The 16,964-nt window shown below is 44.2% G+C and overlaps 1 protein-coding gene across 2 annotated transcripts in view; it reads right to left on the bottom strand.

Annotated features, from left to right (window-relative positions):
* The window catches only part of PLD4 (phospholipase D family member 4), a 49,796-nt gene that overhangs the window by 7,648 nt on the left and 25,184 nt on the right, over positions 1-16,964 (bottom strand). For both annotated transcript variants that reach the window (XM_030215278.1, XM_030215279.1), the window contains 4 exons: positions 9,079-9,279; positions 6,168-6,307; positions 1,946-2,111; positions 817-913 (listed from right to left, as the gene is read on the bottom strand). In XM_030215278.1, coding sequence (XP_030071138.1) covers positions 817-913; positions 1,946-2,111; positions 6,168-6,307; positions 9,079-9,279 — 604 coding nt within the window. The remainder of the gene's footprint in view (positions 1-816; positions 914-1,945; positions 2,112-6,167; positions 6,308-9,078; positions 9,280-16,964) is intronic.

A 16,964-nucleotide genomic window follows, 5' to 3' on the forward strand; every position in this document is an offset into this window, starting at 1 on the left:
AGCAGAGCTGACAGCACATGCCTGAAGGCTGTTGCGATCCCGCACTTGCTTTTCTTGTTCTTTTGCCGTGGCCGCTGCTGCTTATCGGGAGAAGCAGCAGCAGTGGCAGTAGAGCCCCTGGCCCAGTGCAGTGTCTCAATGGGAGACTCCCACATTGGCAGGAGTACAGGAGAGGACCCACCAAAGCGGGAGTCTCCTGCTGAATGCGTGAGACTTGGCAGGTCTGTGCTTTACAGTAGCTGTGTATGTGTTGACAGTCTTTTGAGTTTATTACACTATAGGCAGGGGTGGCCCAAGGCAGTCTGCCGCCCGAAGCACAGATGTGATGCCACCTGCCCCTGCCTACGTCCCTGCTCCTGTCCCCACCCCCGCACTCGATCTAACATCTCCCTCCTTCCCCGTGTTTACCTTATTTTTTTTTTACAAAATGTGGAAGTGGCAACAATTCCCATAGGCCGCTCTGCCGCTGGCAACAACCTCTTCGCTACTGCGTCCTGCCTCTGACGTCAAGAGGCGGACCACAGTGGAAGAAGAAGCTGGTGCCAATGGCAGAGCAGCCTAAGAGAATCGCTGCCACTGCCGCCTTTTGGAAATGAAACAAATACGGTAAAGGGTTGATGAAGGGGGCAGAGTGCTGCTCCTGGAGTGTGCTGCCTGAGGCCCCCATCTCAGGTGGCTATAAGTGTGGGTTTGTTCTCAGTTTTTTGTTTATTGTCCTGCACTCTCTGTGAAGATAAAATTATATAAATCAAAAAAACAAATTATTAAGGAGAAATATGTCAAAGAAACATAATATATTGCCAGTGTATTACTTACCAATATATACCCCTTTATCAGTGATCATATATTTGCTATGATTCACTCTACAAAAAGGAATGTTTGTATGATTTCCAACTGGAACAATAAAGATTTTCTGCAAAAGAGGTAATTGTATATCAAGATTATACATTACAGAAATACATTTGAATGAAACTTTCAGGATGTTCTAATGGAATATTCTGTTCATTTGTGTAGCTCATTAAGGGTCCCTTTTATTAAAGTGTATGAAATCTGGACTTAGTGTATTCTAATGTGGGTCTTTCCTGTGTGCGAAGCCCAGGTATAACACAGCATTAAAGAAGGGCTTTTTCTTTTTTTCTTTGCAGACTGTGCTCCAATGTTCCCATTAGCACACGACACCTGCAAAAAAATAATGTGAGAGCACTTACCGCTTCTTATTTAGAAGGCACTAAGTTCTGCTGCATTAACCTGTGTTAACCAATTAGCATGCAGTATTTATTTATTTACATCATTTACTAACCCGCACAATCCAATGTGTTCTTTGCGGCTTACAAGAAAGTTACTTACACAATTTAAAAATAACATACACAATACATAAACACATCTCCATCTAACATAAAATTAAACAAAATCAGCCGGCATACCAAAAAGATCAACCAATGTGAATGTACACAGCTCCTCCACATACATCTGCTTGCTATACTACTATCACGTTTATCATCACCATGTTACCCAAAATCCTTCTTGTTATTCTACTATTATGTTTTTTTTCATTATTATGTTGCCCAAGATCCTTCTATAACACTAATTGTCTATTTTTTTAAATATATTTCCGCCACTCATGATGTATTGTAAGCCACATTGAGCCTGCAAAGAGGTGGGAAAATGTGGGATACAAATGCAATACATAAATAAATAAAATAAATATCAAATAATCTCCACTGCATGCAAATCTCTCTTACAAATATTCATTGTGGAAATCCTGAAAACCTGACTGGCTAGGGTGCCCTCAGGACTAGGTTTGGGAATTACTGTCCTGGGGTAAGTTTTTAAAGGCAAGGCACATAGGTTACCTTTATCTACTGTACGTGTCCTCTGTTCCTTGATAGCCTAGGTCCCTTTCATAAAATTACCCTCTACAACATTACATCCAAAATTCTCTTACCACGTCCACTGTGAGGTTGGCTTGAGGATCATTGAGCGCATGCAATGATTTCAGGTAAGCAAACATTGAAGGGTCTGTGTGCATCCAGCAACTGATCAGAAGTTGTATCTGCACATGTCGATTAAAGGCTGCTCTTCGCAAGGCATCATCAATCACTGGCCAGTATCTAACAGGAAAACAATAAACTCTTTTTCAAAACGTGCCAGAAGAATATATTCCGAGGACTAACATGAAGACTTGTTCAGTTGTGTTAAAGAAATCCTGAGGTAGATATTCAAAGCATTTTAAATGGTCAGAAAAGACTCCTGGCCATTTAAATTGCTGGTGCAGGGTTATGCAGGGATAGTCAGCGCAACTTAACTGGGCAGTGCTGCTGAATATCCCCTCTAACCATCCATATTGAAACTAGCTAGTTTGTGGGTGGTCTGGGATGGAGATAGGGCAGAGAAGAAGCTTAGCTGATTAGCAGCAATTTTCAGTCTACTAACCAGCTGAGCAACTGAAAAAGTTAGGACAGAAAAAAGGCTGTCCTAACTTTATGTGGGGAGTTAACCAAGCGCAAATAGTCCACTGTAGTGGAAGAACACTGAAACCCACAGGATATACAACAGGTCAGGAATAGTGAGAAATGGACTATGGCTTTCCAAGGACCAATGAAGAGAACGTCAACATTTCAAAATGAGCATTTATCGATGACGACACAATACTGTGATTCAGCTGAGAAGGCCTGCCTCAGGAGTCCAAGTGGTACATACAAGCCACTTTGTTACAAGAAATTCTACCCACTTCTCCAGCAATTAATATGTTGGAAGAAATGATTTATTTATTTTGGGGAAAATAGCTCTAGAGCAACTCGCCACTGCTTATAATTTAAGAGCAGGTGCTGTATTTATATTGATTTCTCCACCAATCACCAAAGGTGATAATTGCAATAAATTAAATAAATTAAGTATATATGGCTTCTATATACTCAGAACACAAAGAGACCGTATTTTTAGCTTCAAAAAGATTGATTTAATATACAATTGCACACGAGAGGTAGGTTTTAAGAGGAATCTTTACAGGTAATCTGTGCCTAAAATAGAACAAAGTAGCAGGTAGATCAAAAGTTATGTTACTTACAAGTCCTTGTTACACAGTATGAACAGCATTAGGTAAGCACATGTTTTAGGAGCAAGGCATCAGCGGACCCCAAAGAGAGCAGCAGTTTCCAAGAGAGGCAGGTTTCCAGAGGAGGCAGGTCCCAAGAGAGAGAGCTGGGCTGTTTCCAGGCCTTTTATAATGTTAGCAGAGAAGCATGGTGTGTGCATGTCCTGGATATTTTGCAAGGCATTATGGTTAATGTAGTCTGTTCACATGACCACATTATAAGTCCTTCTTTCTGCAGATGTCCTGGCGTCCATTTGTCTGATAGATGATGGGAGGGGCAGGTATTCCTCTGATGACAGGCAAATGTTCTGTTTATGCTTTTCCTCTGAGTTCTTTGTTTTCAATGGGGTATTCAGGTGCTCACCTTAGTCCATCTTTTGTTAGGTGGGAGGGCAGAGGAAGCTCTTTTGTGTTTGTTAAGTGTTTGTGATTAACTTATTCCTGCTCTCAGAAGCTCCCAGAAAAAGGAATGGAGAGAGAGGGGCTTTAAATAAAACTATTCTCTCTGCTGCTGTGTCAAATATATATTTTTAAAAGATACACAAATATATTGCTGTATATATATCCAGCAAATATGCTACATATTTCAGTAATAAACTGATACCGTTACAACTTCACCTCCTTGGTATAAAGCAGTCTGTGCCAAAAGATGGCAGCTTCATACAGCGGTTCAGTAATAGAACTTGCAGCATAATCAAGGAGGTGAAGTGGCTTGTATGTATCGCTAGGACTCCTGAGGAAGGCTTTCTCAGCCGGAACATAGTACTATATCGAGTCTTCAGTCTTCCATAAATGCTCATTTTGAAATTTTGAAGCTCTCTTTGTTGGTCCTCCTTGGAAAACCATAGTCCACATCCCCTGTTCCTAACAGGGAGTTAATATCATCTGGTACCTGGTTTACTCCCAGGTCTTGGCCAAATGTGTTGCCAGCCCTCTTCTCCCCTTCCATAGCCCCCCCCCAAAAAAAAAGAACTTCCTTCCAGCCCCTCCTAGGTCTATATATCCCCTCCCACCACCTACCTTCCCCCTCGGGACTACCTAAATTCCCTGGTGATCTAATGGGGGTAATGGGGGACAGGAACGAAAAGCACTGCGAAAGGCAGCCATTTTCTAGAGGTCAGTGCTCCAGGGAGAGAATATTCTACTAGAAGAAGTTGTGTGCCCAGGAAAGAGAGGAGTGATATTTCCTTGAAATTCTGAATTGAGAAGGATCTTTCCAGCTGCAAAATAGAATGCAAGGGTATACCATATGCAAGAAAACTGCACGGCAAATACCAGTGGGTAAAGAACGAATGATGTGGACGGATGTCGATCTTGTAACTGTTCACTTTTTTGTTTCTGCACAAGTAATTTGATAACGGGTCAATATTCAGCCACAGCCGTCAATGTTTTTTTTGCTTCTTTGTTTAAATCTGATCACAACTTTTTTAAAAACACATTTATATTCAGTACAGCCATAGCTGTAAAGCGCTGACCACCGAGAGCTACACATATAGCAGTGATATTCAGCCGCGATACGTGCCCGCAGTTAAGCACACCTTTAGTGTGGAGTGGAGTGGAGGAGTAGCCTGAGAACCAGGTTTGATTCCCACTGCAGTGGTTTAGGGGTGGACAATGGTGCTATGAGATTACTCCGGTCTGTGTAATACACCAAAAACTGAGCACTCATCACAATTATATTATATAATTGAAGTTTTTTGAATTGTCTATCTGAGAAAAATATTATAGAGGTTTCTGAATTTTGGTTGTATTATACAGATAGTGCCAGAGATTTTGAGGGGGAATTTTTTGGGGCATAATCCATCTAGCACCATTGAAAATTCAGGGATACAGGACTTACATGTTTATCGGCCGAGGAGAGATGGGTGCACTCGGCTGATAATGGAAAAAAGAAGGGCGGCAGTAGCGAGAATTTGGGCCACTTTTTTGGACCCTTTTTTTTCAGAACAAGTCCCCAAAAAGTGCCCCAACTGCCCAGATGACCACCGGAGGGAATCGGGGATGACCTCCCCTGACTCCCCCAGTGGTCACTAACCCCCTCCCACCAAAAACTTTAAAAACTTTTTTGCCAGCCTCAAATGTCATACCCAGCTCCATCACAGCAGTATGCAGGTCCCTGGAGCAGTTGTTAGTGGGTGCAGTGGACTTCAGGCAGGTGGACCCAGGCCCATCCCCCACTACCTGTTACACTTGTGATGGTAAATGGGAGCCCTCCAAACCGCCCCCAAAACCCACTGTACCCACATCTAGGTGTCCCCCTTCACCCATAAGTGCTATTTTAATGGTGTAGAGTTGTGGGGAGTGGGTTTGGGGGGAGATTTGGGGGGCTCAGCACCCAAGGTAAGGGAGCTAGGCACCTGGGAGGTATTTTAAATGTTTTTTAACTTTTTACAAGTGCCCCCTAGGGTGCCCGGTTGGTGTCCTGGCATGTGAGGGGGACCAGTGCACTAAGAATCCTGGCCCCTCCCATGACCAAATGCTTTGGAGTTGTTCGTTTTTGAGCTGGGCAGCTTCGGTTTCCATTATCGCTGAAAACCGATACCGCCCAGCTCAAATCCGCCCAAATCCGATGCATTTGCCCGGCAACAACCATGTTATCGAAACAAAAGATGGACGCCCATCTTTTTCGAAAATACGGTCTGTCCCGCCCCTTCGCGGACCCGTCCTCGGAGATAGTCGCCCATGGAGATGGGCGTCCGTGTTCGATTATGCCCCTGTATACCATACTTTGTATTGGTATTTGAATATTTTTACTGCTGCAATTGCCTATTGCTCATGTTTGATCTATTCTTACTGTACACCGCCTTGCGTGAATTCCTTCAAAAAGGCAGTAAATAAATCCTAATAAATAAATAAATAAAATAATAAGGGGTTCACACAACCAAAATGGTTGGAAACCTATGCACTAATGTATTATTTAGTCTCTGCTCTTTAGCAGCATGGTTATGCAAGGTTCAAACATAAATCATCTGTCGTACTTGATAAAAACAAATATAAAATGTCCTGTAGCTGTTCTTGTATAACAAAAAATGTAAATAGGGAAAGATTTAAATTGGCAAAATCAGTGCCTTACTTTGCAGGTTGTTTAAAGCGGGATGTAGGGAAATACTCCATGACCGAGACATACAGATACTGCTCTGCATCCTCTATAGTGCTAATGATAGCACTGAGATCATGGGTGCGGCCTCTGGGGCAAAACCTGGATGGCGAAGCCTGAAAGAAACAGAGAAGCAGCAAAGTCCGATGACATAAATTATCACATTTATGAATTACATTCTGTTTCTTATTCAGTATTTTCTCCAGGGCCTGATGACCCTGGCAATCACCCTCTGCTAACAGACCTTGTAATGAAAAAGGACAAACTCTCCATCTAGAAATTTCCCATCCAAAAAGATATGAACCAGCAAAACACCATAGTAACATAGTAGATGACGGCAGATAAAGACCTGCATGGTCCATCCAGTCTGCCCATGACAAACTCATATGTGTATACCTTACCTTGAATTTGTACCTGTCCTTTTCAGGGCACAGACCATATAAGTCTGCCCAGCAGTATTTGACCTATTTCATACAACAAATCCAACAATAGGCCACGATAGCTGATATCACAAGTCACTGATGGATGCAGTTGTGTCAAGGCATTCTGTCCCTCATCTGCCCACATCCTGTTATCACCCATCATTGCCACTAAAACCAAATCAGTGTTACAGCCAGAAAATTACCCAAACTGACAAGATAATCAAGAAATTGGAAGTATATCATTTCCTCTGTGATTTTTGCCAAGTCAGACTGGTCTGAAAAGGGGCAATAGTTATTTATTGTATTCGCACTTCTACCCCCATTTTCTATAACTGACTATATTGCAATCATCTTAAAATTCGAAGGTACCATCCCTTCTAATATAAACCGGCTTACTTGAAGTGCCATGAATGGTAACACCTCCTGATGGACTGAATCGATCATCCTTGCTGAACAAGAATCTCGCTGACTTGATGAAGGTTTTATGGATTTAACCACTTTTTCTACTTCATATGATGAACTCCAATATAGAGTTGACCAATCTAAACCATCTATACTATCATTCACCTGTTCCCCTTAGTTTCCCCAAGTTCCTAAAATATGAGTGAAATCTCCATGCGGCGATGGCTGTAAATTTCAAATCTTCTCCTCATAAAAAAAAAAAACAAGAAAAGAAAAATCAGCAAAGAAGTCTACGGAAATATTTTCTGCCTTCCAAGATGAGCCTATCAGGTAGTTCACTAGTTGATAACAACTTTCTAAGTCAGATTGCACATCTGCTCTTTACTTATATAACTTTATGCAAATTTTCAGCTAGGCTATGTGTTAAACACTGAATGCTGTAAATGCTGGCATAATTTTATGGGAATTAATCTTCCATATAAAGTAATTCCTACTCTTTTGGCATTCAAAGTTGAATGTAACATGTAAGTTATATGGGTGGCAGAAAGACCACCTCCAGAATTAGATTCCACAAAGCTTGCTTGATCTGGGTCTCACCGCACCCCATGAAATTTGTATACATTCCTGCTATGTGTCTAACTTTTCACCCTGCCCACAAACCCTGCTGAATTTGGGCAGATTAATTTTACCTATCAGCCATTTATATGGCCAAAAATCAAGCTGTCCTGCTTATTTTCGAACGAGAAGGCCGGCCATCTTCCGACACAAATCAGGAGATGGCCGTGCATCTCCTAAACCCGGCCAAATCAGTATAATCGAAAGCCAATTTTGACTGGCTTCAACTGCTTTCCGTTGCAGGGCCGGCCAAAGTTCAAGGGGGCGTTTCGGCAGTGTACCGAAGGTGGGACAGGGGCATGGTTAAAAGATGGCCAGCTTCGGCCGATAATGGAAAAAAGAAAGCCGAGCATTTGGCTGGCTTCACTTGGTCCCTTTTTGTTCACCTCAAAAAGGTGCTCCAACTGACCAGATGACCACCGGAGGGAATGGGGGATGACATCCCTTACTCCCCCAGTGGTCACCAACCCCCTCCCACCCAAAAATAAAAAATAAAAAACATTTTTTTGCCAGCCTCTATGCCAGCCTCAAATGTCATACCCAGCTCCATGACAGCAGTATGTAGGTACCTGGAGCAGTTTTTATTGGGTGCAGTGCACTTCAGGCAGGCGGACCCAGGCCCATCCCCCCCCCCCCCCCCCACCTGTTACACTTGTGGTGGTAAATGGGAGCCCTCCAACCTCCCCTCTCAAAACCCACTGTACCCACATGAAGGTGCTCCCCTTCATCCCTAAGGGCTATGGTAGTGGTGTACAGTTGTGGGCAGTGGGATTTGGGGGTGGGGGGGTGGGGGGGTTGGAAGGCTCAGCACCCAAGGTAAGGGAGCTATGCACCTGGGAGCAATTTGTGAAGTCCACTGCAGTGCTCCCTAGGGTGCCCGATTGGTGTCCTGGCATGTGAGGGGGACCAGTGCACTACAAATGCTGGCTCCTCCCACGACCAAGTGCCTTGGATTTGGCCAGGTTTGAGATGGCCACCATGAGTTTCCATTATAGGGGGAAAACCAATGGCGGCCATCTCTAATGTCGGCGATCTCTAAGGCTGGCCCAAATGTTGAGATTTGGCCGGCCCCAACCATATCATCGAAACGTAAGATGGCCGGCCATCTTTTTTGATAATACGGTCGGGTACGGCATTTTGCGGGGCTGCCCCCGGAGATGGCCGCCCTTAGAGATGGCTGGCCTCGTTCGATTATGCCCCTATATATGTGCAGCAATTTTGTAAAAAGTATTTATACAGTTGGTACTCGCTTCTAACTGCATAAGTGCTTTTAAATATCACTCCCTCAGATGACTAGTAAGCTTGGGTTTATTGGTTCAGACCTGCTAAGAGATTTTTTTTTTTATCACACACAGAAAATACGAAACGCTTTAATATATCTGGCCCTCTTGGTCTGGATTCAGCATGATTTGCATGTAAAAATCGCTAATAGTTTTACAGCTACTTACAGAAAAATAGACTTTTGAACAAGTTCCATTAAATTTCAGTTCCAGAGGCTGACTTTGGTTGATATCGGTGGAATAACTGTCTGGCCAAGGTGATGGAATAGAAGCATTAGGAAAACCAAGATCCCAGTATGTGTTAAATGTTTTCAATAAATCTTTGGCTAAGCAGCTGCAATTGTACATCACAGCACCGAGTTCTTTTACCTGAGGAAATACGAAGACAAGTCATAAATACATGTGAAGTTTCATGGAGGTTTCTTTAATCACCCTGGGCCTGTCTTAACAAATTATAAAATCAAGAAGAATTAAGCGGCCTTTTTACTAAGCCGCGTAAGCACCTACACGCGCCCAAAGCATACTAATTCTGAGTTACCACCTGGCTACCACGTGGCCTTTGTGGTAATTTCCTTTTTGGCGTGCATCCGAAAAATATTTTTTATTTTCTGCCGCGCATCAGCTACGCATGTCAAGTGGCATTTGATGTGCGTAGGTCATTATTGCCCGGTAACTGCGCGAGACTTTACTGCTTGGTCAATGGCTGGTGGTAAGGTCTCAGTCCCAAAATGGATGTGTGGCAATTTTGATTTTGCCACACGTCCATTTTCAGCAAAAATTTTAAAAAGGCATTTTTTACAGGTGCGCTAAAGAATGATTCTGCGCGCGCCCAAAACACGCGTCTACACTACCGCAGGACATTTTCAGCGCACCTTAGTAAAAGAACCCCTGAATTATTAGTTCCTTTGGAATATATATTTTTGCAATTTTATATAGGCAGGAGTGTGGTGTAAGTTTTCATATCTTTTCTTTTTTTGATGTCACTGGCCTTGAACACGGCTGTAAGCTATTGTCATTCTTCATCGTAACATGTACAGAATAATGGTGTGTGTGTGTCCTGAACTACCAGCAGAAATCACAGTCTCTCAGAACCTGAGTCTCAACTGTTTTCCCCTATTCTAAAAAGAGTAGGCAGCCAAGTGTCCACTTAATACCTGAGCATACAGACTCTCATTCCACCTTCCATGACCTTAAATTCCCTCAGAACTTAACCATTCCATGCACTGCATGCAGAAACATACCTCTGTTTCACTCCAAACCAAACTAAATTTGGTTTAAAACTTCTCACAGCTTTCTATTAGTACAGCTCTCTCCCACCCAAAATACATCAGTTTTTCCCCACATGTATTCAGCAACACAATCATGAAAAAGACAGTCTGTTTATTGAAGTACTCACTTTTAAGCTCAAATCATCTCATTCTCAGCACCAAAGCTCACCTTCACTCACTTTCAATATTAAAGTACCCTTTTTCAATATCACATTTCACTTTAAACTCACAAAATCCATACTTTTATTCTTACTTTTACACAGACACACACTATACATTTTTACTTTTCCCAGTCTTCCCTTGCTCTCATCTCTCTCTCTCACTGCAGTCCCCCTGGCAACTCACCCCTCCACCCTAGAGGATCTGACATCACTCAACCAATCAGCTTGTCAGAGAAAGACAGTTTTTTTTCTCTGATCTATTTAGAATCTCCCTCCTCCATAGAAGTAAATGCAAAACTTCCGATACAGAGAATTTTAAAGTCAAATATTAACCTGACTTGTACCCAAAACAGCAAGGAACATTTTATAGTACAATCCCCACTTAATCATGGTTTATTCCTTGAAAAATAAAACCATATTTAAGAAACATCTCACAATTTCTTCAGCTAACTCTATTAATTCCCAAACTAAACTTAAACCTTTTCCAGCCAGCAGCATCCACCAACACCCTGGAACAGCCCTCCCAGAGCCCCAGGAAAAAAACATTTAATATATGTTACCATATAGTAACATAGTAGATGACGGCAGAAAAAGACCTGCATGGTCCATCCAGTCTGCGCAACAAGATAAACTCATATGTGTATACCTTACCTTGATTTGTACCTGCCTTTTTCAGGGCACAGACCGTACAAGTCTGCCCAGCAGTATTTCCCGCCTCCCAACCACCAGTCCCGCCTCCCATCACCGGCTCTGGCACAGACCGTATAAGTCTGCCCTCCACTATCCTCGCCTCCCAACCACCAACCTCTCTTCCCCCAATTTATTAACTGCCTTTATGAAGACATTCATCCAAGGCGGTGTACAGTAGTTATCAACATGGGCTACCGTTAAGATGAGTTATTTTATCACAAATCATGCTATTTAAGCACAGGGTCCCATTTTATTCAATGAGACCCTCCTGTGCTAAAATTGCACAACTTGTGGTACAATAACATTGATAAATTCCCCTCGTAGTGTGTTAAAACTGTAGTCATACAATATTCAAGACTTATAATCAATATTTGATTGGTTTGTCACATGTACAAGCGTTAACATCAGCTGTACATACTGTAGCAGGATTTAACTTATCCATTAATACCCTAGCTGAGATTATATTCACACACATTTTCTGACTCCACATTCAATTTTTTTAAGTTACCCTTATATTACTCTATCCAATCTACCTGTATCTTGTGCCATCTATTAAGATGTTTTAATGTGTACTGTGTTGACATTGTAAATATGTACCATGCCATAATGTCCACTGTTATTGGAATATTTTTTACTGCTATTCCCCAATCTTTTTTGGGGAAAGCTGTGACCCCATGATTGCAGCAAAATATAACTGTGTGACCGCCCTGCAGGTGCAGAATAATGATGCACCTATGGAGAGCCCACCTAGCTGGTGACCCCAAAGGCAGGCTTTGTGACCACATTTGGGATCCTGACCTACAGTTTGAGAAGCTCTGGTCTATTGCCTGTGTCTGGTTTATTCTTGTTGTACAGCGCCTTGGGTGAATTTCTTCAAAAAGGGGGTAAATAAATCCTGATAAATAAATAAAACATAATACTGTAACCATCCCAACTCCCCCCCCCCCCCCAAAAAAAAATGGGCAGGTCATGAACAGTACAGGGGGTGGTGTTGGGAAGGAGCTGGAGGTTTTGCGGATGCCAGCAATATTCAGTGCCGGGACCCACACAGCTAACTGGCTAAGAGCCCCTTTTACCAAGCTGTGGCAAAAGGGGGCCGACACTGGTATTGGTGCATGTTTTACATGCGCACCGAGGCCCCCTTTTACCGCAGCTGGGTAAAAGGGAAGTCTCGCTTTCCTACAGGAAACGGGCAGGTGGCAAGTAAAGCGCTTGCCGCGTGGCCATTTCAGGGGAGGGAGCCCTTACCACCACCCACTGAGATGGCGGTAGGGGCTCCCGTGTTAACCCAGCGGTAACTGGCCAGCGTGCGGCACTGCCTGATTACCACTGGGTACACTCCAGCACTACAAAAATAAATAAATTTTTGTAGCACTGAAAATGACGGTACTTCCTGTATAGTAAGCGGTAAGCCCACATTGGGCTTACTGTCGTTTAGTAAAAGGAGCCCTAAGTTAGAACAACTGGAAAGGTGTCCTACATAGGTTGGTCAGCTAAGCAGGTCCTGACACTGAATATCGGCCAGAACCCACATAACTCTGTAAAGTCATTAGCAGCACTCTGAGTCCCCTTGCTCACTCCACCCCCACCCAGGCAGCCTTAAGTACCTCCATCCCGCCCCTCCCACAACAACCCCTCACCCCATCTCAGTAGGCCCTCTAAGACCTACCTTCAATCCCTGGTGGTCTGGTGGGGGCGATGGGGGCAGGTGCAAATCCCACTTGCTCCTGCACCTATCGGTAGCTTCTTCAATATGGTTGCTGTACCTCTTGTGACAGCCTCGTGGTGCAGCAGGGGCAGACTGACCATTCGGGCAACCGAGCAGTGCCCGAGGGCCCAGAGGCTCTGTCCGGATGCCCGCCGCACACTACAGCCCTCCTCGGTCCTACCTTAAAAAGCACCACTGGTGATCTAGTGGCCTCTGCGGAGGTGAACATGTTCTTTTCTGCCTGTTGTGCTGCTGCTATTCCCCCTGCACGGCACTGCAGTATTTTAGAAATGGCGGCCAAGACTCTTTGTGGAAGTCTCGCAAGACTGTTGAGAACCGCAAGACTTCCACGGGAAGTCTCGGACGCGATTTTGAAAACACAGCAGCGTTGGCAGGTGGGGGAATAGCAGCAGCACAGTGGGCAGGAAAGAACATGCTTCACCACCCCCACCCCACCCCCAGAGACCACCAGGGCCCTTCAGGTAGGACCGGGGCAGCGAGGGCATCGGCTGTGGCAGTAGGGGGGCAGCAGCGTAGCAGTAAGGGGGTGTTAGGCAGCGGCTGGGCGGGGGGCCTAGACCACCCTCAGTGCCCGGGGACCCAGAGCACTCTGAGTCTGCCCCTGTGGTGCGGTACAGCAAGGCTGTCATGAAATGTCACTGCAGCCATATTGCAGAAGCCACGACTAGGGACAGGAGCGAATGAGGTTTGCTCCTACCCCCATCACCCCCACTAGACCACCTGGGATTGAAAGTAGGTCCAGGAAGGCCTACTAAGATGGGGGGAGGTCATTGTAGGGGGGTGGGAGGGAGATACTTAAGGTCACAGGTCGAGGGGAGGGGGAAAGAAAGAGGGGGCTGATAACTGTCTTGTGCAGGCCCTGGTTGAATACAGGCCAGGACCTGCATAAGCTCTGGCGACCAGCCCTACCGAAATTGGTTTCAGATATTCAGTGCCGGTGCCTGCACATGGCACTAAATATACAGGACTAACTTAGCCGATGATTAGTGTTTAAAAAAAACCTGACGTGACTGTAAGAAGAGGATGCACTGGAGTAGATATTCAACCAGAGTGTCACTACGTGCATATAGTGCACCCTCTTTGCACACTGTACTGAGCTTCTATGGGTCCCTAACACAAGTGGGTACATACCTGACATCAAAATCTCTTTTTGGGAAATACGAACTCCCCCTTGTAGTGGAAGTGAATTTTATGTTTAATCATTTTTATTGAATAAAGGAATATGTCAATACAATAACGCAATTATCACAAACTTGTTTTTATCAACATCCCTCCCACCCAACGCCCTCCCCCTCCCCTTCCCCATTATCCCTCCCTCTTATCTCTATATCCCCCCTCACCCCCCCTTCCCCTACCCACTCTTCTTACTCAACCTTTAGGGTACCATTAATAGTTTAAGAGTCTACTCCTGGCAGTCGGGAACATTGTATTAAGGAACGGGCTCCAGGTGTTTTGGAACTGTATTCCAGCTTTGGATTTAAAGTCTACTATTCCCAGTCTTTCAAACCGCAATAGTGTTATCATACGTGTCTGCCACTGGGAGTAAGTGGGATATTGTTGGGACACCCATTCCGTCAATATCACCTGCTTAGCAACTATGATAGATTTATGGACAAAAGCTGTAAATCCCGCTGGGACAGGATGGATAAGTTTCGGGCGCCCCAGTAGCAGCGCAGGATTCTAAAACGGTGACTACACCTAACTCGCACTCAAGAACTGTAATTACGTCAACTCCGTGATTAAAAGTAATCAACCTGGAACCTCCCCTATAAGCCTCTATTTGTGATAACTTGTAGAGTTAATTTCTATAATTTCCTAAGAATTGAGAACTGCCCCTGATGAGTGAAGGATTGTGATTTCTTGTAATATTGATTGTAAAGAATATGCAATTAATATGGAATAGTCATCTTTTCTGTAAGATTTGTTCTTGGAAATTTTACAAAATAAATAAAAAAAAAGAATAGCATATAATAAATACAATGTGATACCTGCCAGCGAGCCTTCTCCGGAGTAGCCTCCACACTCTGGAATGCACTCCCTGAAAGGCTCCACTTAACTCAAGACTATCTCTACTTCAGGAAGCAGGTGAAAGCTTGGCTCTTCCACCAGGCCTTTAATGGCAGAAGTAACCAACTTACTAGTCATACACACACAAAGAGTGACACCAGCTGCACATATTATAATAGGACATGTTTATCCACTCCTATCCTAGCTAAGCACTTTTCTGATCTCATTTGCAACTTTCTTTAAATTAATCCCCTTATTTGCTTACTCTATCTTATCTATTTATATGTTCCATCTTTGCTTACACCCTGTGCAGTCTATTGTAATGTAGTATTCTATGCCATACTTTGTATTATTGTTTGAATATTTTTACTGCTGTAATTGTCTATTGTTTATGTTTGACTTATTCTTGTACACCGCCTTCAAAAAGGCAATAAATAAATAAATAGTACACACTCTTTGCACATAGGGCTAGATTCTATATATGGTGCCTGAATAATCCACGCGGAATAAATTTCTCCCTAAGCATATTCTATAAGCGGTGCCTAGATTTAGGCGCAGTATATAGAAAACACTTAGTTGATATTCCAGCACCTAGAACTACGCGCATCCATTTACACCAAGGAAAACATGACGTAAATACTGGCATGTAGATTTAGCCGCAGAGGGCCATCTTCTATAACAGTACGCATAAATTTCGGAATGCCCATGAAACGCCTATTTCTCCACCTATAACCATGCCCCTTTTTGGCTCCGTGCATTCGAATTTAGGCACTGTATCTTACAGAGTATGCATAGTGAGTTGTGAGCATAAATTCTAATTATTGCTAATTAGTGCTCAATATTGCTTGTTAAGTGCTCTTAAAAACACTTGGATTTTGGCATGGAATGCTAGGCATGATATATAGAATCCGGTGGAGAGTGAACACTTTTTTTCCCCTAGGGCGCATGTGCAAACCAGGGGCGTATCTAGACCTGACATTTTGAGGGGGCCAAAGTTAAAATGGGGGCACTAACCCCACATCACCCAGCATCGAGTTAACTCTGCAGTTCCCACAGTTCCACAACCCACACAACACCAGCCCAACCCAGCATCACTTCACCAGTGTCCCCAAAGTTTTTTGTTTTGTTTTGGGTTTGTTTTTTTTAACCTGGAGAGTCTGGATTCTCAGTCTGGACTCTGGAGTGGACAGCAGGCAGGGCAGTGTGGAGCCTGGAGGACTACTGGTGCTGCTACTGCAGTGATAGGCAGGCTAGGCAGCGGATGGTGGTTCTGGTCGGTGGTGGGCTCGGTAACTGGTTGGCGTGAAGTTCGCGAACCCGACGTTGTGAAGCACGAGGCGGATCACGGTGAGCAGCCAGCCAGGGCAGCAGTGAGGTACAATGAGGCAGTGAGCAACAGGGCAACAACGGGAAGAATTGTGGAGTCGGACGGCCGCTGACCTGGACCGGACTAGATCAGGCCAGACTTCGGCGGGAAGGACCTTGTGGACATCACGTCATCACAGAAACAGAAGCGAGCGGCCGCGTTGATGATCTGCAAGGGTGGGCTTCTGTTTCTGTGAGTCTGACGTCCTGCACGTTGTACGTGCAGGACGTCAGACTCACAGAAGCGAAGCCTGCCCTTGCAGATCCGCGCTGGAGAACAGGACTTGTTCGGCTGGCAGCGCCAGCAAAGGTACCAGCGGTGGCGGGGGAGGGTTGGCAGCGGGAGGGGAGCCGAAGACGTTGGCGATAGGGGGGTCCAGGGCCAACTCTAGGGGGCCCAGGCCCCCGTGGCCCCCACGCAGATAAGCCCCTGGTGCAAATTATCAGGAAGGAGTTAGAACTATATGCAAAGTATGTGCACTCTTTAAGACGAGGGTGCACCATTAACGGTATCCATTGGAAATGGAAAAAAAACTGCAAATGAAAATGACATGAAAAATGTCTAGGTGTCCAGGCCTAATAGTCAGAAGTACTTATTTGTATTTGTTTATTTATTTCCGTTCTAAGTAGAGAATAATAATACATACATAAACATGCATACTTTTTCATTTCTTTTTGAAAACGGAGTGAAAATACATCCAATGATTGAGTTTTGTAACGTCATAAGCATGAAAATTACAGTGTGGGAGAGCCTGATGGGCCTTTCTTTCCCCTTAGGTGGAGGCCACTAAACAGGAGAACAAACAGGAGGAAAATTTGGGGCACAAACCTTAT

Source organism: Microcaecilia unicolor, chromosome 9 (genome assembly GCF_901765095.1).
Source record: "Microcaecilia unicolor chromosome 9, aMicUni1.1, whole genome shotgun sequence".
Classification (NCBI taxonomy): domain Eukaryota; kingdom Metazoa; phylum Chordata; class Amphibia; order Gymnophiona; family Siphonopidae; genus Microcaecilia; species Microcaecilia unicolor.